Source organism: Antechinus flavipes, chromosome 3 (genome assembly GCF_016432865.1).
Source record: "Antechinus flavipes isolate AdamAnt ecotype Samford, QLD, Australia chromosome 3, AdamAnt_v2, whole genome shotgun sequence".
Lineage (NCBI taxonomy): Eukaryota > Metazoa > Chordata > Mammalia > Dasyuromorphia > Dasyuridae > Antechinus > Antechinus flavipes.
The window spans coordinates 447,864,840-447,890,762 of NC_067400.1; the positions used below are offsets into that span (position 1 = coordinate 447,864,840).

At 33.2% G+C, this 25,923-nt stretch overlaps 1 protein-coding gene and 1 long non-coding RNA gene across 2 annotated transcripts in view; one reads left to right on the top strand and one right to left on the bottom strand.

Moving 5' to 3' along the window:
* Positions 1-25,923, bottom strand: part of NBEA (neurobeachin) — a 754,131-nt gene that overhangs the window by 69,618 nt on the left and 658,590 nt on the right. The window contains exons 46-47 of the mRNA XM_051986470.1: positions 15,116-15,235; positions 2,908-3,060 (exon numbers count right to left, since the gene is read on the bottom strand). Of these exons, the coding sequence (XP_051842430.1) occupies positions 2,908-3,060; positions 15,116-15,235 (273 nt within the window). The remainder of the gene's footprint in view (positions 1-2,907; positions 3,061-15,115; positions 15,236-25,923) is intronic.
* Positions 1-25,923, top strand: part of LOC127554675 (uncharacterized) — a 180,776-nt gene that overhangs the window by 49,779 nt on the left and 105,074 nt on the right. The window lies entirely within an intron of this gene.

Consider the following 25,923-nt stretch of genomic DNA (forward strand, 5'->3'; position numbering starts at 1 on the left):
TACCTACATGGTTACTATACCATAATCTACATCTGTGAAGAGTGTTTTCACTAAAATGCAATATCTGTAATATTTAGTGTCTATAGTTCTATATTCCTTTTTATTACATGTATAACATAATTTTTACTTATTAAAAATTAAAAAATTTTCAAACTGCATTTTATCACTTTGAAAAATGTCAATGAATTAAACCACTTGCTGCAGAATATATACATACATGCATATAAATATACTTAACTTAATTAGTAATGCTTTGTTAGGATTTCCATGCATTGAGAGTCTATGTTTCCTCTATGGAATCTGAGCAAACATTTCACATGTAGAATATCAAGGGAAAAAAAAAGTAGCAATGAAATTTTTAAATCTTTATTTGAGAAAATAACCCAAGGAAATTCTCCTGTCACTGCAATGTAGGAAAGATAAGTGTGGCAGAATTAATGCTTTTGAACTGTGGTGCTAGAGAAACCTTGAGAGTCCTTGAGACAGCAAGGAAATCAAATCAGTTAAATACTTAAAGAAATTATTTCAGGCTGTTGTGTGGAAGGTCATACTGAAACTGAAGCTGAAATACTTTGATTACATAATGAAAAGACTGGACTTTGGAAAAGACCCTGATGTTGCAAAGTATTGAAGTTAAAAGGAAAAGAGGATGGCAGAAGATGAAATGGATAGAATTATGAAAACAATGAACATGAAACTGGACAGACTTTGAGAGAAAGTGGAAGAAAGAAGAGTGTGCTATGGTTCATGGCATCACAAAGAACTGCACAGTACTGAACAATAAAAATCACATGGCATGTATTCTTTAGCATTAATTATTTCTTTCTCTTTGCTTCCACACTTAAAACTGTCTGAGGTATCTTTTTTGCTTAATAATGTAATAGATAAATATTCATCTGTATTCAGGTGGTCCTGTAGCTTCTACCATCTTAAATAAAATTTTCTATACCTCTCTTCTTGACTAGCCCTTGGGTAAATCAGGAAATATAGTTTCCATATTCTCATTTCCTTCTGTCACTGAATGCTCCCAAAGATCCCCAAGTGTATATCTGGAAAGAAATAGCTGTTCTTTATTGATCAAAGGATCATTCAAAAAGGAAGGATCATTTCTTACACACATAGAGACAGGGCTTTTCCTCTCAAAATGGAAGAGAAGTCATCTCTGAAGCTGAGACGCCAGCCCAAATTGGGGAACTACAACATCATGCCAAATCTGGACGCAGATTTTTTTTTTTTTTTTGGTGGATTTTAGCATCTCCTTCTAGCTGACCTCAAAGCATATCCATTACATTCTACAGATCTCTTTTGGATCCATAAATTTTGTGGATGTCCTCTTCTCACTTGTAGGATAACTGTGTTACCACATAATCTGTCAAGACCAAATAAACTGAAAAGGATAAGAGAAATTGATCAAATGTCATATCAAATTCCTCACATTTAAGGAGCCCTGATTCCAATGGCTGCAAGTGAGTGGCCTTATTTCAATAGGCCAGTGTGGCTTTAGGGTATGTTAAATGAGGATCAGATTCCAGGAGGGACAGGAGAACACAATCACCCCACACTGGTTGGGCCAAAACTAGAATATTATGCATGGTTTAGATGGTCACATTTTAGAAAGGACATAGCTAAGCTTAAGGATCTCTAGAAAAAAGGTAACCACGGTGGTAAAGAACCTAAAATTTATACTATATTGAGATTAACTGAAGGCATTAGGCATTTTTCATGGGAAGAAGTCTAGATATTTAGCTACAATAGCTGTCTTCAGATATTTGAAGGGGTTTCTTCTGTTTAAGATTTCTTAACCTAGAAACTTGTTTTTAAAATATTTTGATAATTATATTTAAATATAGTTGATTTCCTTTGTTATCCTATGTATTTTGTGGACTAAAAAATTTTATTCTTTGGTGTCCATAGGTTTTTCAGACTGCCAAAGGGGACCATGACACAAAAAAAGTTAAAAACATCTGGCTTTGTGAAAGAGAAGTTAGAATTTTAATCTGGGAAGAGTCTCCACAAGGCAGGACTGAGAGCAATGGGTAGAAGGTACAAAAAGACATTTAATAATGATATATGGAAAATCTTCCTAATAATGAGAATTATACAAAAGTGGAAAGAAAGGTGTACAGATGAAGGGCTTTAAGATGAATATAAAGGAAGTCAGGAAATCAAGGAATTGGAGATGAGGAAGAGCATAGCAAGCAAGGGGTATAGCCGCTGCACTTATAGAGTCAGAAAAAGGAGTGTAACTCTAGAGGAATAATTCTGCATATAAAGGGAGGCAAAGAGAAAGAACCCTGGAAAGATAGCAAAAAGCCAGGTCATGAAAGTTTTAAATCCAAACAAAGGATTTTCTATTTGATCTCGAAAGTAACAGGGAATCACTGGAGTTAACTGAGGGAAGGAGGTAGCATGGTCAGACAGAACTAAATGTGAAGAAAATCATTTTGGCAGCTGAGTGGAAAATGGGGGATATGGTGTCCTTTGAGGCAGAGAAACCAATAAGAAGTCAATGCAGTAGTCTAGATGAAAGACACTGAGAGGAGAATACATTGCAGGAATGAGGTACAGCTTATGCAAAGGAAAGGCACAGAGAGGGGAGAAAGATAAAATATTGGAGATAAGCATAGTGAGCTTAGTAGGATTGGACTGTAATATCTGTGAAGGAAAGATGTAAATTTACATCTTTTACATCAATGTAAATTTAGAAAAGATGTATGTTGAGAACAAATATTCATTATACAATAGATCTGTCAAAAAATAAACTAGTAAAACCCTTCTCTTCTTAAATTTTAAAACTTTTCCATATTTTCACATATATGAAATTCTAATTTGTTAACATTAAAAATAAATATATAGATTATTTAGCATTAACATAATAGTTGAAGCAGAAATCAAAATCTATCTTACCATTCTATTGATTCGTACAAAGTCTTCAGGTTTCTTTGCCCATGGGGGAAGGTCAACATCATTGACAACAATTTCATCTTCTCTGACTCCCAAATTATATCCATTACTGTTGACAAACATCTCAGGTAGGTAGTAAAACTCTGGAATTAATTCCTGTCAATGACAAAAGCACAGCATATTACATCTGCTGCATAAAACAGTTGAATTATTATTGAACATTATACACACACACACACACACACACACACACACACACACACACACGTGTAACACAAAGCAACCCTTCTGTTTTTCCCCTTTGAATAAGATATTCAAGGAAAATATGATTAAGTTTTTTTTTTTTTGTATGTGGTTTGAACATTCATCTTGTACTAAAGAGAGAATACTAATTAAAAACAGGCCACATTAGCATCAAGGAAAAGAGCATTTTTATAACAACAGAAAACTCTTTGATTAATGAAAATATATCTAAAATATTTCGTAAACTGTAAAATAATATACAAATATGAGCTAGTTTTATTAAGCCCAAGATAGTCACTTTATGAAATCAAATCTCACACAATTAAAAAAATTCATCAAGACTTCATCAAGGAAAACTATGTGTAAAATTTAAAAAGTAAGTTCCTATTACTTTTTTTTTTGTTTTTTTTCAGCAGCATTATCAATTATAACATACTTTAATTACATTGAGCTTTTAAAAATGGAATTCCTAATTAACTCTTTGAATTTGTCAAAGGAAAACTCAAATAAAACAATTTTTATATTCACTAATGGATGTTATGAAAATTGTCAATAGTTCAAAATTATTTAACACATATGATTTGAATCGTAAATAATAATAGCAAGGAAAGAATACTTGGGATGCTTGGATTCATGTCTGCAATAAAGTGATTGGAAACATGTGATGTCTTTTAGGCAATTTAAATCATCATTCTGAAGAAAAAGTAAAATAGATATGATTTTTAAAACCATAAATTTCTCCATTTGTGGTTATCTTATTTAAGCAGCTGACCTAGAATTAGAATTTAAAATACTATTCTCAATGAACATCTGTTTTTTCAAATATCTATTTTCTTACTCCTTCATACTCCGTCCACCAATCTCCTGGTCTGGCCTGTGCGAAGGGATTGGACAGAAATGTTATTCCATTCTAGCTCTCTCGCTGGTTTCCTCACTAAGGCCAACTCTGACTACCCTCCTCTGTACTGCTAACACTTCCACTCTTTGTCCCTCAGGAATGCTGGTTGAGGGAGAAGGGTTATAATAGTCCTTCCTTCCTATTGCCCTTTTAAGGTCTTCCTCTACTAGTGCTGGACTGGGTAAATCTTCTGTTCTCCCTACCTTTACTTTTTTGTAAATTAATTTAGATTTTATACTATCCTACAATTTTGCTACATAATCTCAACTGGACCATCATTGCAGAGGAATAAGCCTTTTATACCTCCCTAATCAATTTGCTGTCCCACCAGTTCTAGATAATTCTTGCTTTTCCTCAGGTCTCCTATGGATCTCTATTTCTCTCTTCATCATCTCAGCTCAGGACCTTGTCTCAGGCTTCACTGAAAAAATGTTTGTTAAAAGCTTCTTCTTCTGATTTTCTGAAACCAAGTATAACACTTTAAATTTAATTCTATTAATATTTGACCCATCATTTTATTATGTTAAGGTCTTTTTAAACCCAGTCCTAGAATGGTGCTAACAGAATACAGATAAGATATCAGAATAAGTTCACAAATAAAACTATCAGAGAGCCACAACTAGTCATTCTGGTACTTGGGAAATCATGGGGAAGAGCTCTTGGGAAGAGCTTCCAGACTACTGCTGGGATAGGACAGAGCAATTCAGGAACTCACCAGGGGTTCAGGAGCCCTTATGATTTCCACTTATGGCACATACTGGTTTTTACCAGTATGTTGTCACCTTCATGGTGATATTTACTTAAGCTACTTAAGCAGGTATAGCAAAGCCATTCCTACCCCATATGCAAAGTCTGCTGTATCATTTTATTGGTAAGGATGAGGGAGCAAGCTGAAGTGTTAAGACCTCTTACTTCTGGGATACGATGAAGAGAAAGAAGGCAGGTGCTTTTTATTATTGTAGAAAGACCATTAGTACAAATAATATGTTGAACTAAAATTTGTATCTCTGAAAAAAGGCCAGCTAACTTATTTGCTCCTTATCAGCATCAATCCATTTCTACCTTAATGGAAAATATCTTTTAAGGCCCATTTATTTCAAATACTCCCCTTTTCATGATGATTTCTTGAACTCCACAGTCCATAGTGATGTCTTCTTCATAGAATTTTATTGGTAGTACTTATATTTGATTATATTCTGATTTTATTATCACTATTTACATATATGTCATGCTTATACCTTTATCAGATGAGCAACTCCTTAACAACAAGGATCATACTGTATTTATCTTAGTAATTCACACAGTACTTAGCATAGTATATCTCACCTAATAAGATCTCAATAAATGTTTACTGAATCAATAAAAGAATAAATCAATTTTACATGGATGCAAGAAATACCTTTTTGGTAGAATCAATAGAGTTCAGCAACTGTCAGGATATGGGAGATGAGGAAGAAGGAAAAATTAATATGATTCTAAGACTTTGAGAGTAAAAGTGACTAGAAGTATATGGAAGGCTAGGCATATGGTCAGGTTTGCAGGGGAAAGTGAAAATGACACTGCAAAGATACCCACAGTATACAGGATATCTCTTAGTTATCTTGCATAGTCCCTAGATGACTACTATACCCTGTTTACCAATCATTTACTTCCCTATTAATACTTTTTTCACTGCTTTTCTCGTATTAATTCTTTATTTTTAACATGCTACAATTAAGTCATTCTAGAACCTGGGAAATTGTGGGGAAGAATCCTTGGGGAGAGACTTCCAAGTTGTCGAGGCTGGCTATTGCTGAGGGAGAGAAAATCAAAAGATGAATTCATCAGGGGTTCAGGAAGACCTTAGGAGACCCACTTATGCTGCATCCTGCCTTCACTTTCATGATGTATTGATGACTTTTATTTAAATCACGGAAGGTACAATAGTGCCTATCCTGCAACCTCATTCCTGCACCCCCCCCACCCAATACCTCAAATCTGGCCCAGTAACCTCGTAGTGCAGCTAATAATCCTGACTCTCTAATCCTTGCAAGAAGGTGGAACTAGTAAAGGGGAAGCAGAAGGGAAGGGAGGCATTTCTGGGCTTGACACTGGGATGCAATAATAATGTACTTACAGTACAGCAAGTGTCCAAAAGACTTGACAAGAGAGTATTACGTGTACTAGGCCAGGGACATGAGAAAGCATTGAGAATGTCATATTGATGTGCTGGTGGACTGGCAATAGGATGTTTTAGGTTTCAGTATATTTATGTGGAGATGTGCAGCAGGCAGTCAGAAATACAGGATCAATGCAGATCTAGACACAGATTATGAAATTTGGGTCCGTAAAGTTTGGTGTCATTTGCATATAGAGAGCAACCAAGAGAGGTAGGTCTTCCCATCACTCCACTGAAAGAGCTTTTTTGAAGGTCACCAATAATTGCTTAATCCAATGGTCTTTCTTCAGTTCTCATCCTTAATCTTCCTGCTAGTATGATGTACTGACCAATCACTTCCTTTTAATTATCCTCTTCTCTGTCTTCCATGATGGTGCTACCTCCTGATTCCTTTCTTATCTGAAGACTTCTATTCTTTTCCCCAAGTTATACTGTATTGGTACACAGTTGCTTCCTCCATTAAAACTTGAACTCCTTGAGAGGAGAGACTGTCTCAGCTTTTCTTTGTATTGCTAATACTTAGCAAATAGTATGTAGTATGTATTAGTGAATGTTTGCTGAACAACTAAGTTGTTGAGTATAAAGATATAATCATGTAAAAGAATTAGAACTTGGAGCTACATAAGGACATTAATACTTTATGTTCTAAAATTTATAGAATCCTGTTGTATTAAAAATATTTCCAGATATGCATCAGTGAATACCACTTGTGGAAATTGAGGAGAATAGGCAGTATAATATTTTGGAAAAAGCAGTGATATGGGCAACTATCCTTTTATGCTTAACCACCTTTAATGCTTGGGCTTATCTATTAAAAAAAAAAAAAGGGATTTTAATGAGAAGATCTTTTTAGAGTCTCCTCCAAATCTACTTCTATAATCCTATAATCTAGCACTCCATAATAATAACAGCAATTTGCATTTTTATTTCTTACTGATGCCTAAAAGGAAAACAGGAGGGAGAAATCCCCAGCCTCTAGTAAAACTACTAATAACATATTTCACTAACACTACAGAGAAATCTGTTCTAAACATGAAAATGCTTTCACGGGACAAAAGTTACCATTTAAGAATGATTTATATTTATGAGCATCAGAGAGGCACTGCCAAATAATTTAACATCACTACATTATAATGTAAACTTTAAAATAGATTACTAATCAAAAAATGTAGCTATAGCTCCATCCCCTTCTTATTATCTTGACATTAAAAAGCCTTACTATGATCTTATAACCCAAACAATGCATTTATGGTCCATAAATAAACAACTATATGCAAGGAAAAAAATGAAAAGTTTTTTTAAAAATTGAAAAAAATAAAACTTTCAAATTACTTATTTAATTTTATAATTCATTTTGACAACAATGTTTATAACAATATGTAATAGGAATTGCTCATTTAACTCTACTATAAAGTTTTATTGGGATGCTTTATTATAATATGGAACTAATCCTAGATTTTAAATGTTATATATCATTGTAATTTTGGCAGCTACTGAACAAAAAAAAGACTTCAAATACAGGCCTGGCAAGAGATTATGTGTCTATGATCTGAGAACCATTCAAGATAAATATAGACAAACTCATCACCAGAAGTTTGGTTGACAGGTAATCTATTTATTTTTGCCATGTGAATTCATGAAACCTTCAGCTAAGACATAAAGGGTTATAACCTTTAAACAAATCACAGTAGAGATTTTTGAAATTTTAAGTATGTGCATATTATAAAAAACAACATTTTATGACTAAGGAAATTTATAACTTTCTTGGAACTTGAATATACTTTGGCTGTTTGTACCAAGTTTGTTGAAAAGCATAAAATTTCATCAAACAAGCTCTTTTTTTATGTAATAAAAAAATTAAGAGGAAGTTGAGTAGACAATTAGCTTTGGAAGCAGGAAGATTTGGGTTCAAACCATAACTTTAGAATACCTCAACCCACATCTTCAGATGTGCTGGTAAATGTTTAAGAAGAGGCTCTCCAAGAAAAAAAAAAAAGAAAAGAAAATATGCCCACAACACTTCCTGAAGTTTAATCTACATTATTAAGATTTCCTGATTACTATCTTGTCTAGATTATTAAACAAAATAATACGTTACGGCCTGGTTTAGAGTATTCATTGATTTTTGAAGCACAAATGCTCAAAGGAAAAATTTAATGATCAGTTAGGTTCAAGCTGATTCTGCAAACCTGGGCCCTGCACTGCAAGACAAACAACTGATTAGAAATAGAATTATTCACTGGACTTCTTACCTGATAGGACTGATGGCTGTTTTAAGATAATTTTGGGGCAACAGGCTTGGTCACTATGTTTCCTTCACAAAAATCTAAATTTTATACAGATTTCTTTATTTTATTACAGAATTTATTATATTGTCATGCTATTTAATGTCAGCAAGTACTTTAGAATTGAATTCCATTAAATTGTAATATTTTCCTCAATTTATTATGCTCCAATGTGTTTTCTTTAATATTCTTTATACTAGTAATCTCTTCCATTTCTTTTCATGCATCTATTCAGCAAAACAGGTTAGATCTCCATTTTTCAATACAAATATATAACTTTCAAAGGATTTCATGTAGCTTAAAATTTCTTAAATAAAAATGTTAAAACCCAAATGTTGTTAGAGAAATGACAAAATGAATATTATAACAGGCATTTTGTATCTGTAAATGTGATCCCTAGTTTGTCTTAATAGCTATATTAAAACCCCAAGGTACAGTTAATAATATTATATGCCTTCTGTCTACATATAAGAAAACATCCTCAAAACTATTTTCTAATTTATAAGCTTATGACAAGTGCAAGCTATTGAGAAATTAAACTTAAAAGTATGTCTTAAAGTGATAGAAGACCACTATTAACACTATCATAATTGTATACCTTTTACATCAAATCTGACATTTCAGTTTAATATGGTTTGCTAAGGGACTATACCACTTTATAGTTTTACAATGAAATAAAATCCATTCCAGACGTTTTCACTTTTCTAATATAATTCACCAAAAGGCTTTAAAGCTGCCATCTTTTTTTTTTCCTTTCTCTTTTCCAAAAGATTAATCCCAGGACATCCATTAATTCTGCAAGAGCCTCATTATGGGTCAATGAGCCAGTGGTGAGCACCTCCATTAACCATGTGAATTTATACTATGTCATCTTAATGACACTTTGTCACTGCTACCTCTTTTGACATCTACACAGCTATTGAAAAAGTAGTATAACAAGTTTGTAAGGCATTAGGACATATTAATAGAAGAAAAATAAGTTATTTGAATTTCAATGCTATTGAACACTGTCCTAGAAGAGGGAAGAGTAAATGTTTGAAAGCTCACTGATCACACTAAGACTATTTCTAGAAAACTTGTATCTGGAAAGGTTAGTTTATTAAGACATATCCTTTACCCAACTTGTAGTCATTACCGGAGGAGAAGGCTGATATTAATGAAGATAAAATAAAACTATTTATTTTATGCCAGTTTTTCCAGGCTAATAAAAATATATGCTCTATTGATCAAGTTTAAATCAAAACAAGGAATGAATGTTTTTATTTGCAAATGACTGAAGAAATTGCACTTTATTATGTCAGTGAAAACAACTAAGACCAAGATATGAACAAGTTAACATTAATGTATTATAAACATAAAGAAGTTTTGAAAAATTAAAAATAATACATCTGATTATTTTGAAAACAAAGCTGACAAGAAGTTGATTTTGAATTATGCTTGAATGAATTCAATCATTCTTTTTTCATACGCTTCAGTAGTGTTATTGCTTTATAATTTGTATTTTAGTTTGAAAATACTTTTGTATAAAGGTAACAAAGAAAACCAACCCATTCAAATATATCCATTCTGACAATTAGATGCAATATTACAAGTAATATCTTTTCAAATTTTGCATATAAAGATCTATATTTTAATTTTTGAACATAAAATTTCATTTTTTCAATCAGCTTTCATATGCTTTCTCCTCTCCCCCAATTTAAGGGTGGAAGAAATTGTTAAAAACATGTACAGACAAACCATTTTTCAAATGATAAATGACCAAAAAATACAATTTCCAGATGAAATTAAAACCATTTCTAGTCATATGAAAAAATGCTACAAATCACTATTGATTAGAGAAATGCAAATTAAGACAACTCTGAGGTACCACTCCACACCTCTAATATTAGCTAAGACGACAGGAAAAAATAATGATCAATGTTGGAGGGAATGTGGAGAAACTAGGACACGGATACATTGTTGGTGGAGTTGTGAACTGATCCAACCATTTTGGAGAGCAATTTGGAACTATGCTCAGAGTTATCAAATCATGCATTTTTAATCCAGCAGTTTCTATTGGGTCTATATCTCAAAGAGAGCACAAAAAAGGGAAAAAGACCACATGTGCAAAAATGTTTGTAGCAGCCCTTTTTGTGATGGCAAGGAGCTGGAAACTGGGAGGATGCCCATCTGTTGGAGACTGACTGAATAAGTTATGATATATGAATATTATGGAATATTCTTGTTCTATAAGAAACAATCAGCAGGAAGATTTCAAAAAAGCCTGGAAAGACTTACATAAACTAATGCTAAGTGAAGTGAGTAGAATCAAGATAACATTGTACATAGCAACAAGATTATGTGATGATCCATTGTGATGGACTTGGCTCTTTTCAACATTGAGATGATTCAGGTTAATTCCAATAGACCTAACCTATTTACCAATGCATAGGTTAAAGGGATCTTAATCTAAGCAGAAAATTATTGATAAAGAAAGAAACATTGTGGGGAGGATTCTGGGAAGATGGCAGAGTAGGCTAGTAAATTTCAAGCTTTCCAAATTTCCCTCACAAACAGAACAAATTTGTACCACAGGGTGAACACAGACTGGTGAAAACTCAAGGACAGGAGTCCTCCGGATAGAACCAGTGTAGATCTGAAGAAAGGGATTAATCTTTCTGAAGTTCAAACACCTTCGGGCACAGAAACAGCAAGTGGAGACTCTGGCTGGAGCCTCACCCCAACTACAGAAACTTTCACCTCCTAGTCTGTTTGGAGAGTCAGGGTCTGAATCCTGGAAGACCAGGGAACACCAGATTGGGAATAGCAAAGGGAACTTCTGCTGACTGGGAACACCAGACCCAGCTGCCCTGGGCAAGAAAGAACCAACACCTGGTGAGTACAGAAGTAGCAAAGCAGGGGCACTGCTGGCTATGGGCACTTGCAGGAGCGGGGAGCTCTTGTTTTGGGCTACCAAGGCAGAGGGGATGGCTTGAGATGGCTCCCTACCCAGAGAGAATTTATAGAAGAATTTAAAAATCAAATGAGAGGCAAATATAAATAAATAAATAAATGAATGAAAGCCATCCAAGAAAAACAAGAAGATTATGGAAAAAAAGTTAGCCAACTAGAAAAGGAGGTAGTCTCTCAAAGATGAAAATAATTCTTTGACAATTAGAATTGGGCAAGGGGAAGCCAGTGAAACTATGAGAGACTAAGAAATAACAAAACAGATTATAAAGAATGAGAAAATAGAACAAAATGTGAAATATAAGAAAAATGACAGATCTGGAGAACAGATCAAGAAGAGAAAATAAAAGAGTAATTAGAGCCTTGACACCATAATACAGGAAATAATCCAAGAAATTTGTTCTAGAGTGATAGAGAACATGAGGGGAAAGTAGAAATATAAATAAAATCCACCGATCACCATCTCAAAGAGGTAATTTGTGAATTTTATTCCTATCAGTAGGCATTTTCTCAAGTATTAATGTATAATAATGCACATGATTAGGAAATAAGAAATATGTCAGGAATATAATTGTAAAATTTTGAACCCTTAGATCAAAGAGAAAAATTTGCAAAACAAGAGGAAAAAAACAATTCAAAATGCTGCAGCTCCAATTAGAATTGTTCAAGACTTATTAACAGCTACAATAAAAGATCTTAGGTCCTGGAATCATATCTACCAACAATCAAAAGAACCAGGCTTGCAGTCAAAAATATCATATCCAGCAAACTTATCTATAATTTTGAATGAGAATAAATGGAAATTCATTGAACTTGAGGATTTTCAGGATTGTTTATCAACCACATCCAATCTTAACAGAAAAATTAATATATAAGAGCTAGTATCAAAGATAAATTTTAAGGAACTTAATTAACATGGGCAAATTGTTTTTTTTAAAGTGGGAAATGTATTCTATATACTTAAGGTTCTTCAAAAATAATAAGGCAGCTCAAAAGAAAGACTGACAGAGTTAAGGTAAAAATAGTAATCATGTTATACAAATGAGGTGCAGAAGAATAGACACAGAAGCATTAGAGGGAGAGGAGGGCTCCTAGTTCTGCAAACTACTCATATTGGTAATGGGTTCTATAGGCAACTCTACATATATGCCAAGAAGGGTATAGCACCCTCTAAAATCTAAAAAGAAAAAAAAAAAAGGGATAGGTGGACGAGAAAGCAAAGGGGCAGGGAAGAAGACAAGGGAAGGATCCCTGAGTGGGGGGAGGTTAAGAAATAGAAAGGCAAGTTATGGAGCAGAATTTAAAGTCAGCAGGAATTGGAAAGATATGTATGTGTATCTGTATGTGTGTGTGGTGTATATATTATATATATATATATATATATATATATATATATATATATATATATATATATATATATATATATATATATATTCTACTAATACATATATACTTTCTTGATCTGGTAATTTGTTGTTGTATATTTTGAATTCTCCCCGATGTGTGTGTGGTGTATATATTATATATATATATTCTACTAATACATATATACTTTCTTGATCTGGTAATTTGTTGTTGTATATTTTGAATTCTCCCCGATGTTCTGCTGGGCACATGACAATGTTCTCTTTTGTTTTTCTTACTCTGTTTTTTCAAATAAAATAAATAAATAAAGACAGGAACACTTAAAAATGTATCTCTCCTTTAGTCAGATTTTAATTGCAAAAATAAAGCAAATGGGCTTTAACTACCTTCTTTGCATTTACAAAGCATCTAACACAGTTCACTTCCTCATCATTTCTTAATTAGACTATTTTGGCAGCTTCCTAATTAGCCTCCCTCCTCAAGTCTCCCTCGGTACCATTCAGTTCTCTAGGTAGTTACCTAAATGCCTACTATGTGCTAAGCACTCTGTGAAGTCCGGGGGATTCAAAATGAGACAAAAGACAGTTTTTGTCCTCAAGAAGCCTACAATTCACAACACAGATTTTAGCCCAACAGAATATTTTTGTTATAAATCTTATTTCTGGGCTCTTTATCTCAATAGCTTTTTGATTTCTCAGAACCAATTCTTAGGAAGGAGTGGTAGAAAAGGACACTAAATTTGAAGTCAGAAGCCCTTGGGAAAAGTGTTATATACTTATTCAAACATACTTAATCTAAATATCAGTCTTTAATTTATATCTTCTGAAATTTTCCACCTCACAAGTTCCACAATATTTATCATAGTGCGGCTGAAAGCATTAGGAGTGTTCATCTCCACTTGAGAGTCCATGGTTGGGGCAGGATAGGGGAAGCATTCAAATAAAGAATATGGTTTTGTCAGATGTCCTGGAGCAAAGGTTCTTAACCTGAGGGCTATGAACTTGTCTTTACAAAATATTTTGATAGCTGGTTTCCTTTGTAATTCTATGTACTTTCTTTGATGCATTTAAAAATATTATTCTGAGAAGGGGTCCATAGGCTTCATCAGACAAAGAAGTGCATGGCACAAAAAAATGTCTAAACTTCAGGAGAAAATAGATTGTTTAAATCTTTAGATCAATTTTCAGTGAAAGATTACATTGCTGGAAGAAAAATGTAAGCTTTTAGAATTTGAAAAATCTGGGATTTGCTTTAGGTTTTCTTTTTTCCTAATCATGTGCATTATTATACATTAATACTTGGGAAAATGCCTATTGATAGGAATAAAATTCACCTCTCTCTCTCTCTCTCTCTCTCTCTCTCTCTCTCTCTCCTCTCTCCCCTCTCCTCCCCCCCCCCAATAAAGGAAGTAAAAGGCAACCATGACCTTACTATCTTTCATTAGTTTAAATTAGAAAAAAAGCTTTCATAACAGCAAATTTTTATATTCCACAATATGGACAATAATGAAACAAATTTGCTTTTAAAATGAAGCACAAATGAAGCACACCTAAACATGGACAAATTTCATCAAGTAGCCTTATTACCAGGGAAAATGAGAACCATGAGAATAAGGAAATGATTTTATTGTTCAGAATCCTGAAAGATTTTTTTTTTTTACAAGATCACATGTAAATGTACAATAAACTTTTCTATTTAACAACAGTTAAGTAATAATGACTGTAAAATTACTCTGCTCTTGGCTGTTTCTGTATATTGTATGTATGTTGGTTTAATCTAATATGTATTGTTGCATAATATCCTCAGGCACAGTCAAGTAAAAGCTAAAGCTGTACAGAAAAGCCTACATTTTAAATGGGTCTTGTCATTAATGCTTTATTAATTGCCCCAGGCTATGCAAACCCAGGACTGGGCAAGCTATAACAATATGACACTTTAAGGTCAAATCCAGTTCCTGCTGTGTTTTATGGAATAGACCAAATATTGAATTAACAGCAGGAAAGAGCAATTTATTGGGCTTTTCTCCACCTCCTGATTATTTGATCTAAATTAGATTGGATTTTTAAAAGAACAAAACACTTGACCATAGAATTAAAAAAAGAATATTTAATCATTTTCTATTATATATAAGATTATTTTAGAAGTTTAGATGTGTATCTTTTAAAATTATGATAATGTGCCAAAAATGAAATGTAAAAAAAATTTTCATTCCCATTTGGAAAAAATATCAAAATTAAGAGCATATACTTTAGGTTTCAGCAGTTGAAATGCAGGAAAAAAAATCCTCTCCTTCCTAAATTTACTAAAGCTTACCTTTACATCTGATGTATCTCTTTGGCTTGTTCTCCAAGATCTTGCAACTGATGAGAAGGTTCGATCTGGATGGTCAAATTTCCCATCATTTGCATTAAGAAAAAATGTTGTGAAAGGTTCCTAAAAACAAAACAAAACAAAAAAACCACAATATTAATTATCATTCATAATAGATAATGAGATTCTTTCCAAGTTACAGTGATAACCATCTTACATTACTATGGTACCCTGAAATTTCTGAGATTTCATTATTTTTTATTTAGTATTCCCTCTACTGATGCAAGGTCACAACCTTTTGAAATTATTTAATCTACTTGTTTACCTTAGTTCAATTTTTTAACTACTAAGAACAAAATGTTTTAGGTTAGATTAAAACTTATTTTTTTCTTAGTTATTTAACTGTAATCCATTTTTCTCCCCTTAAACAAAGTAATTTTTCTTAACATATGTGTACATGCATATGCAAAGAGAAAAAGAGGAGAGAGGGAAGGAGAAAAAAAAATGAAAGATGAAGAGAAACAGGAAGAGGAGACAGAAACAGCAGACATTTTGGAGTGGATTATGGAGCATATATTTCATAGTGCAGTGAAGGGTAGAGAAATATTAAAGAGACAACAGAAAAAATGAGTAAGGTTGTACCTGGGACTTCATTGGTTACTCAACTAAAAGGTGCATATACAACTAGATGATGATGAAATTACCACAAAATTTGTTCTGGAAATGATGTGAGATATAGCCACTTCATTGAAATTATCATTGAAAACGATAAAAGAAAAAAAATCTTAAACTACATCAGAACAATCCAACATGATAATGAGTCGTCTTGACCACAATGAACTGGTAATAAAACATGTTTTTCTTCTTGACTTAGAGAGGTATGAAAGTAGAACAAAACACAACTTGCAAAACAAAATTCAATGTTTTGGTTTGTTTTGCTTACTTTGTTACAAAGGGAGAATTTTATTGGGAATTGACTGTGATGCAAAGAATACAAAATGCATAGATAAAACATGAAAAGATAAGAATTAAAATTAAGTTGAGAGAGAATGCTTTTTGGGACTTTCCTCTCTATATTGGCTTTGTTGGCACTTTAGTGATTACTAAAAAATGATTAGGAATGAAATTTCCCAAATAGTTTCAGTCAAACAAATTGCTAGTGTTTATAGAACTATGATGGTGTAGTGGATTCTCCACATCTTATATTTTTCTAATATATAAATTTTTTTTCTGATTCTAAAACAATGTGAATAGAAGAAATATCCATGAATAAATTAGAAATTCCATACTTGGCATTTAAAAAGCCTCTCTTTGTAGGTTTAGTTAACAGAATTTTAATACTCTTTCCTACATGGAATTTTATTTCTTATCAGTCAATAGTACCTAAGCCAGTGCTCTGAACTCAATCAGTAATTGATGTTTGTTAAATAAATGATTGAACTATGCCTAATTAACCTAGCCAATTCAATCCATTCCAGTCCCAGTCAACATGGTGATACAATGAACAGATAGTCCCTGATCTCAAAGAGCTTAAAATTTAAAGGATTAAAGCCTGTTTATTATAGTTGTGTATAAAAGCAATTTTATCAATTTATTCAACACATTTATTGAGTGCTAGAGCCACGATTATAGAAAATAAGCTGGAAATCATCTGAACTCTCCCAAATTCATATCCAAATATCTATAAAATAGAGCCTCAAAACAAATTCTGCAACAGCAAAACAAAAAGACAGGATGAAATAATTTTCTAGCCTAAGACAACTTGGAAGATTATCAGGAAAGATGTCTCATTTGGATAAAAGGGGAATGCAGTTCAAGGCCGGCAAGCATGAGGTCCAAGTGCAGGTCTGTGATAAGATCTGGTGGCCATGGTGCAACAATTAGATGGCATAGTAGTAGACATTGTTCCAGATCTGAGTCAGAAAGATCTGAGTTCAAATTTGACCTCAGACATTTCCTAGTAATGTAACAAATCACCTTTGCTTGTCACAATTTCTTCATCTGTAAAATGGAGATAATAACAGCATCTGCCTCCCAAGGTTGTTGTGAGGATCAATGAAATAATCATGGTAAGATGCTTAGCACAGTGCCAGGAACATGACAAGCACTATATAAATATTGGCCACTTCTGTTATTTATAACAATACTTTTTTTTCTCTAGTTCTTCAAGACATCAATCTTTCCTAGTTTTCTTCCTAACTTTCTGACCATTTCATTTTAGTTTCTTTTGATAGTTCGTCATCCAAGTCATGTCTGCTAACTATGGCTGTCCCCTAAGGCTCTGTCATAGGCCCTCTTCTCTTTTCCCTCTATACTACTTCACTGGTGATCTCATCAGTTCCCATGGATTCAATTATTATCTCTAAATTGATGATTCTTAAATCTACTTGAACTGTCCAATAGGATTTGACTGAACTATTCCATAGACATCTCAAGCCCAGTATGTTCAAAACCAAACTCCGTGCCTTTATTCCAAACTATCTCCTTTTTGTCAAGGGCACCACCATTCTTCCCAATCATTTAGGCTCATAACTGTACTGTCATGCTTGATTCCTTAGTTGTACTCATCCAACATATCTTCTGTTCAAGTTTTACCATTTCTACCTTCACAATATCTGATACTGCCACCATATTGGTAGAGGCCATCATCACCTTAAACTTAGACTAATGAAATAGGCTACTGATCCAGGGTCAAATATAAAATCCTTTTGTTTTTCTTTTATTATCTTTCACAATCTAGCTGAGGTTTTTATTTTTTCTTATACTTTATTCCTCCCTCCATATGCTCTAAAATCTAGTTATATTCTATTCCTTCTGATTCTTTGCCAGACATTTTCCCTACTCCATACCTTTTCAGTAGCGTGGCTAACCACTCTACCTGGTATGTTTATTTTCAGCTATTACGCTTTAGTTTTTCTGGCTTTCTTTCAGACTCAGCTCTAATTCTACCTTCTGCAAAATACTTCTTCCAGTTCCCTGTTAATCCCCCCCCCCCCTTTCCCTCTGAGGTGATAGTTTATAAATGTTGTAAATATTTTATATCTTTCACACTTATTTATTTGCATGTTGTCTCTCCTAGTAGAATATGAGAGTAAGGCCTATGTTTTTTCTTTTCACTATCTCCAGTTCTAAGGTCAAAATTTACAAATAGAAATCAAGCAATCAATAAACATTTATTAAAAGCTTATTATGTGCCTGACATTGTGCTGAGTACTGGGGCAAAAGATAGATACTGCCTTTAAAAAGTTCATAATCTAATGGGAAAGACAACATACATATAAACAAACTACACAGAAGATAAATGGGAAATCACTTAGAGAGGGAAGGCCCTAGAATTAAAAGGAAGTAGGGAAAGGCATCCTTTAGAAAATAGGATTATTTAAAGGAAGCCAGGGATATCAATAAGCAAAGATCAGAAAGGAGAGCACTCCAAATATGAAAATAGAAAATGAGATTAGTGACTTGGTCAGACTATGTGCTTTAGGAATACCTTTTTACTAAGGGAATACTAAAAGGAATAGCAAAACTAGCTGTGGTATATTAATGTGGAAGAATGTTATTGTGCCATAAGAAATGGTGAAATCGGCAGCTTCAAGTAACACTGGGAAGACCCATATGATATGATTCAGGGTAAAATAAGCAGAATTAGAAGAATATTTTATGTAAGGATATCATGTAGAAAAACAACTTTGAAACACTCCTTTAAGTCCAAAGGACTAAAAATGAAATACATTATCTCCTGCCAGAGAGGTGATAGATTTAAAACTCATATCTGTGCAGTGGCTCTCAAACTTTTGTTCTCAGTATCTTCATGTTGTAAAAAAACTATTGAGGATCTGTTCAGAGAGAGAGAGAGAGAGAGAGAGAGAGAGAGAGAGAGAGAAAGGAGAGAGAAAGCTGGGAAGAAAAATGTCCTGAGCAGAGAAGACCTTCTTCTTGAAACAGCCAGAGACCAATGATACTTAAAGAATATGAGGCAGACAACAAGGCACAAAGAGACTGAAGAGACAGGACAGGGCTAGGTTATAAAAGACTGACAGACAAGCAGAAGATTTTGTATTTGATCCTGGAGGTTGTGGGGAGTCACTAGAGTTTATTAGGTAGAGGCAGAAAGTGGGGATTTAACTGAATTTATGCTTTGGAAATCACTTTAGTGTCTGAATGGAGGTTGGACTGGGATGGGGAAGCAGGCAGACTCTCTAGCAAGTTATTGCAATAATTCCAAGGATGAGATGATGAGAGTTTGTTTTTGAGCAGTGATGGTGTCAGAGAGAGAAGTGAGCATAATTCAAGAGATGTTAAAAAAAAGTGAAAAATCGACAGACCTTGACAACAAGGTAGAGAAGAGTAAGAGATAGTGAGGAATCCAAGATGACTCTTAGGTTGTGAGTTTGAGGAATGGGGAGGATGGTGTACTCCTTTACTATAACAGGGAAGAAAGGAAAAGTTTTTGGGGAAAATTAATGATTTTTCTTTGGGATCTGAGTTTAAGATGTCTACTGGACATCCAGTTTGAAGTGTCTGAAGAGTAGGTGATATGAGATTGGAGGTCAGCAGAGAGGTCGTTTGGGCAGGAAAGGTACATTTGTAATCTAGAGATAGAGATAGCAATTAAATCTATGGGAGCTGATGAGATCACCAAGTAAAATAGTATAGAGGGAGAAGAACGGGGAGTCCAGGATAGAATCCCAAGAACACCTACAATTAGTGGGTTTCATTTGAAAGAGGACTTGGCAAAAGGAGGCAGAGAAGGTATTGTCAGGTAGGAGGAGAACCAAGAAAGAAAGTGCTAAATAAATACTAGTTGACTTGATTTTAATTCTTGTTGGACTATTAGCTGATCTATTCATCATCTTGTCTCTTGTTTTCCCCTCTCAGTTCTAAATTGCATATAACTATAAAGGAGATATTTATTTTAAAATTATTTATTTTATAAGCATTTTATTATCTCTCCCTATCACAGTATTTATTAGTTAAGCAATTTTTAAAAAGCAAGAAAAAAAATCAAGACTCTAACACAGTGGTCCTCAAACTGTAGTCCAAAGAATTGTTGGGGTCTCTGAAACCCTTTCAGAGGGTCTATAAATTCAAAATTGTTTTTTATTTCTAATATAGTAAATAGCTATAAATATAACCCATGTGAACAAAAACTCTTTGAACAGATCCTCAATAGTTTTTTTACAACATGAAGATACTGAGAACAAAAGTTTGAGAGCCACTGCACAGATATGAGTTTTAAATCTATCACCTCTCTGGCAGGAGATAATGTATTTCATTTTTAGTCCTTTGGACTTAAAGGAGTGTTTCAAAGTTGTTTTTCTACATGATATCCTTACATAAAATATTCTTCTAATTCTGCTTATTTTACCCTGAATCATATCATATGGGTCTTCCCAGTGTCACTTGAAGCTGCCGATTTCACCATTTCTTATGGCACAATAACATTCTTCCACATTAATATACCACAGCTAGTTTTGCTATTCCTTTTAGTATTCCCTTAGTAAAAAGGTATTCCTAAAGCACATAGTCTGACCAGTCACTAATCTCATTTTCTACTAACCCTAACTTCCAGGGTTCTCTATTACCTTTAAAATTTAAAAACTAAACAATTGGCCTGGCATTTAAAGCCTTTTGCAATTTGGTTCAAACATTTTCCAGATTGATATTCTATTATTCCCTTTCATAAACTTTATTATTTCAGCTAAACTGGCCTACTTATATGACAATCCATTTCCAATTTCCATGTCATTGTACATCTTGTCCCTCATACCTAGAAAGTTCTTTCTTCACTTTTACCTTTATGGTATCCCTATTGTTCTTCAAACCGTAACTTGGATACAACCTCCTAGAGGAAGTGTTGTCTGATTACAAGAACACTGATTTAGTGCTTGAAGGGACTGAGGATCATCTTTCTCATTTAATAGAGGAAGACTCAGAGAGATGATCTATTTTCTGTATCTAGGAATGAGCTGCCAAAGGTACCTAAATAATAGCTTTATTTTATAATACACAATAATACCTTAGTTTAAGTACCATGTTTTTTAGTGAACTATAGGGCCAGTTGATTTAGCCGTATGTTGCAATTGCCAAAAAAAAAGCTAATAGAAACCCAAAGTTAGGGAAACAATAATCATTATAATCTATCCTGATCAGGTAACATCAAATGGTACTGTCTAGTTTTATGTAATGCCATGTTAGAAAGATTGTAACAAGCTGGGGCACAGTCAGAGGATCATGCCATGTGAAAATAAGTTGAATGAGGAAGGAATATTTAACATAGAGGAAAAAAAACTTAGGAGGGAATAATTTAAAATGAATTAACAATGAGAAAAGACTTTATACTACATTTAATTGTCAGTTGGTAAAGTAGGCACCAAGTGGTGTGATAGTACTGAACTCAGAATCAGAAAGACTTGAATTAAAATCCAGTCTTAGATACCTGGTTAAATCACTTAAGTTTTCTCCCTCTTTTCTGTAAAATGGAGATTAAATAAAAAACATCTTTCTCACAGGTTGATCTTTCCAGAATATCATAAGAGATATTGCAAAGCACTCAGCAAAACTTTAAAACATTATACAAAATTTGGCAAATTTTATTAAAGTGCTACAAATATGCTGATTTTTTTGTCTGATTTTTCTTAAAAGGATTGCATATACTTTGTCTATCATTAGGCTATTTGTTGTCTTGGGGAGGGAGAAAGTAAGGAGAAAAATTTGGAACACAGTCATATAAAGTCTTAAGAGAACAATAGTTTTGAATTAAATGTAATATTATAATTAGGACTCAATATTCTTTTAAAAGAGACACTTTCTATTTTCATGAATGGGACAAGGAAGTAACTTGAACTTCTAATTTTCCTTTGTTCTCATCATGTTAGTTTTTTTATCTGTATACACATACAAAAAAAAGACTTTACTAAATAAAATAATACTTTTTAGTATTTATTAATACTAGTACTTTTCTACAGAAATGAGAAAAGTCTATAGCTTTTAACATAAAAAAGGCAGCAAAATAATGGAGCACCAGGAATGGAAAATGGATATCCTCCTTTAAACATAGGTTCATTTCAAGGCTGATTATACAGATTAACAATTTAATGAAATGGGCTAGAAGGTTGAGTCAAAGGAGTTATATGAGTAAATTAATCAGTTTCAAAACTTCTTTCTGAATAGGAAAGAAAAAAATTGGCAGTCATATTTTTTCTTTAAACTTCACTGGAATAGAGAATTCCCAGAGAGTATAAAGTCCTTTTATCCCTATAGATCAGTAACTTTTGAAAAATTTAGCATCTTACAAAGTTTTCTGGGGGAATTTAAAATTTATTTTGACTTGCCCAAAGTCACAAAAACAAAGTGTCAGAAGTGAGAGCTGAATCCAGGTTTTCCTGACTTAAAAGCTTATTCTGTCTTAGAAAAGTCCTCAGAAAACAAAGTGAAGTAGAAAACAAAATATCTGTACAATTCCTAGTCCTGTTTATGATCAGCTAGATATAGACTGGTAAACTTGGTATTTAAGGAAAAGGAAAAGTAAATACATGGAGTTTCTGCTTTTTTTTTTTTTTTTTTTTTAATGGACATCACTTTGACTGCAAGACAATGGAGAATCCTCAGAAATAAATGTCTTTAAGTAGATAGCTGAAGTCCTATGAAAGAATATTCAACTATCTTAAGTATAATATATAAAAAGTATTAAACCTGAATTTAGTTTTCTCTTTAATAACTAGAGAGATGTTATTTTGAATTTTTTTCACTTAAAAAGCAAATTAAACAACTCAGGCAATTTGTCTCCACTTAGCATCTTCTAATATACGTTTTTGACATTGATTTTGAGTGTATAATCTTAATCTTTAAGTAGTACAGTTATCCATTGTATTCTTTCTACTTAGCATGATAGTTTTTAATAAAGAAATTTAAATCAAATAATCACTAAACTTTAATGACCCTTTACCCTCTTCCTGACCTAAATGTTATATAGCTATTTGGTTTTCACTAAGAAAGATTCGAGAGTTATTATCTCTGTGGCTTGGCAGTCTGAAGATACATACTTAAAAATAACAAAAAACATTCAATTTATGATGAAATATATTTAATCCAATCCATCAAGTAATTATTAAGCACCTATATTTGATGAAAAAAAACATTAGGGTAATCACTAGAAATATGAAAATTCAATAGACAGGGACAGAGTTCCCTGTTCTGAATCCTCAAAATACTTATTATTAACTATTTCAATGGATCCTCCACATTTAAATGTTAGTCTTTTTTTTGTACCTATTAAATGTTTCATAGACAAATACAAGAAAAAAGAGAGACTATAATAAATATTTGCATTTTTCTACAAGAATGAGAAAACTACCATTTAAACATAAAATAATGCAAAATTCAGTGGCCCTAAGAATGGAAAGCAGATCTCCCTCCACAGATCTATGTTCATTTCAATGCCTTTCATATAGATTAACATAATATAATGAAAATGGTCCAGAAGGTTGAGTTAGAGAATGTATAAATTAATCAGTTTCAAAATTATTTTTGAATAAGAAAGAAAAAATGGTTGGCAAGTCAATGGCATCTATAGGAGAGAAGATATAGTTTTCAATTTTAATGAAATCACTCTTGGGACAAAATAACTAGAACCTTCAAGAGATCTGAGAATAGCACACACACAGTGTGTGTGTGTGTGTGTGTGTGTGTGTGTATGCATGTGTGGATATACATATATCTATATGTAGTTTTCCCCCTCTAATAGGATAAGAATCTTAGTTTCCAGATTACACCAATGACTTCTTGACCCTCATCTTTCTTGGATTCACAACACCTACTATCTATATAATTACTTCTCTTTGTTTCTTCACTTAGAAATTAATGTGATAACAGACAATAAATATTTTTAAACCTACAGTTAACTTTTGACTATTCAAGTCAATCTTATTAAAATAGCTCAAGGATCTCTAAAATAACAGTGTTAAATGAAATCCAAAAATGACACAAAAACTTTGCTACTTTGGTTACAACTTAGCTCTTATGGTGTCTAAAATGAATTTGCACCTCTGTTACAAGTCTTGTGAAGTTGATGAGGTCCAGAACGGTGTGTTGGACAGAGAAAAACTAAAGAACTAATCTAATCCTTGACACAAGCAGGGAGAAGGTATACTGATAGAGATCAGTTTAGCTCCATGGTCCCACCCTTTGGGGAGGTTGTCTATTCAAGTTACGTCAAACCCTTGAAACCCACCCTCAGTAGGGTTCTCGACTAGTCTCACCTTGCTCCGCCCTGTCAGAAATCCCATCATGTCCCTGAGGTTAAATTTTCCCTATAAAATCTACTTATGGGCCATCTACTGGCTATTGCCCTTCTTTGGGTCCCTCTCTGCCTCATATATATATATCTTTCTCCTTACCCTCTCTTCCCTCATGCCGTGTGGTATCTCTCAATTCTACTATGTTTCTCAATCCCACTTTTCCTCCTTATGGCTAACTAACTCTTTTAGGGCGCTAAGTCCCTTTCTGGATTTAGCCTACCAGCTAAATGAGGTGCTCTCTGTATACTGGATAATTGTGAGTTCCACTGATGAATTTGTCTTTCATATGCTCTTCCACTCTGTTTCATATTTACTATTACCGGTATCTATTGTATCCTTTCATTTTGTTTGTCATCTATTCCCCTAAATAAATCTTTTTTTTTTTTTTTTTTTTTTTTTTTTACCAAAGAGAATGGCCATTGTGAATTCTTCACATGACTGAACCTCAACTTTTGGTGCTTACCATCATCTGGTTGTCTATATCACCCACATCAGAGTCACTGATGAATAATAAAGAACAGACTTGCTGAAAGCAAGATGAGTAGGGAAAAGCAATGAAGCTGTATAATCCACAGACTGGATATTCAATTAAGAGTCTTTTAAAGTTATATTTTGACTGTCTCTACTATTGAACTAAAACACTTAAAAAATACTCTTTTATCTCCTTTCAAACCCTCTTCCTCCCAACACAATTTAATTTAAATTATGGCAACAACCACTACCACCACCATCACCACAATCCATCAGGCTAAAACTTCAGTTAGTACAGAAAATGTAAGCTATGATTTTGTGTGTGTGTGTATGCCTGCGCGTGTGTGTACTATAAATAATAGAACTTCAGTGATGAAAAAGCTATTTTGCAAGATTTCTTTGTATACAGCTAATGAATGCCTGAAAGCAACAAAAGAGAATTAGAAACCCATCAGTGAGGTTTTGTGAGCTATATTTAGTTTAATATTTTACTTTTATCCAAGGGAGGATGTAAAACACCCCATAAATTCTTGGATATTACTTCTGAATTCTAATATGACTGAATATTTTATTTGTATTTAGTTCATGTGTTATTTTATTAAACAGGATCCTATATAGATGAATTTTATAATTAGCTTTCTTTACTGAATTATATATAATTTTGCTGGGATTATGAGGCAATCTTTTTATTTTGGCACTTAAAGAATATATTTTCCCTTCAATCTTTTAGATAATTTAAATGTATTCTACTTGAAGGTTTTTTGTTATCTTTATCAAATGCAGGTTAAGTGAAGAATAGTAAAAGCAAAAATTTAAAAACACGTGAAGAATGAGGAAGAATTACTTATTTTTGTGATTGTTCATAAAGAAGATTATTGAGAGAAATAATGGTGTATAAGATAGGGAAACAGCTTTGTGATTGGGAAGATGTGTTCTAGTCTTGCCTCAAACACAGTTATAATTCATTTAACTACTCTGCTGGGGTTTAGTTTTTTAAATTTGTAAACTAAGGGGGCAGGTGCACATAGTCATACCTATGTC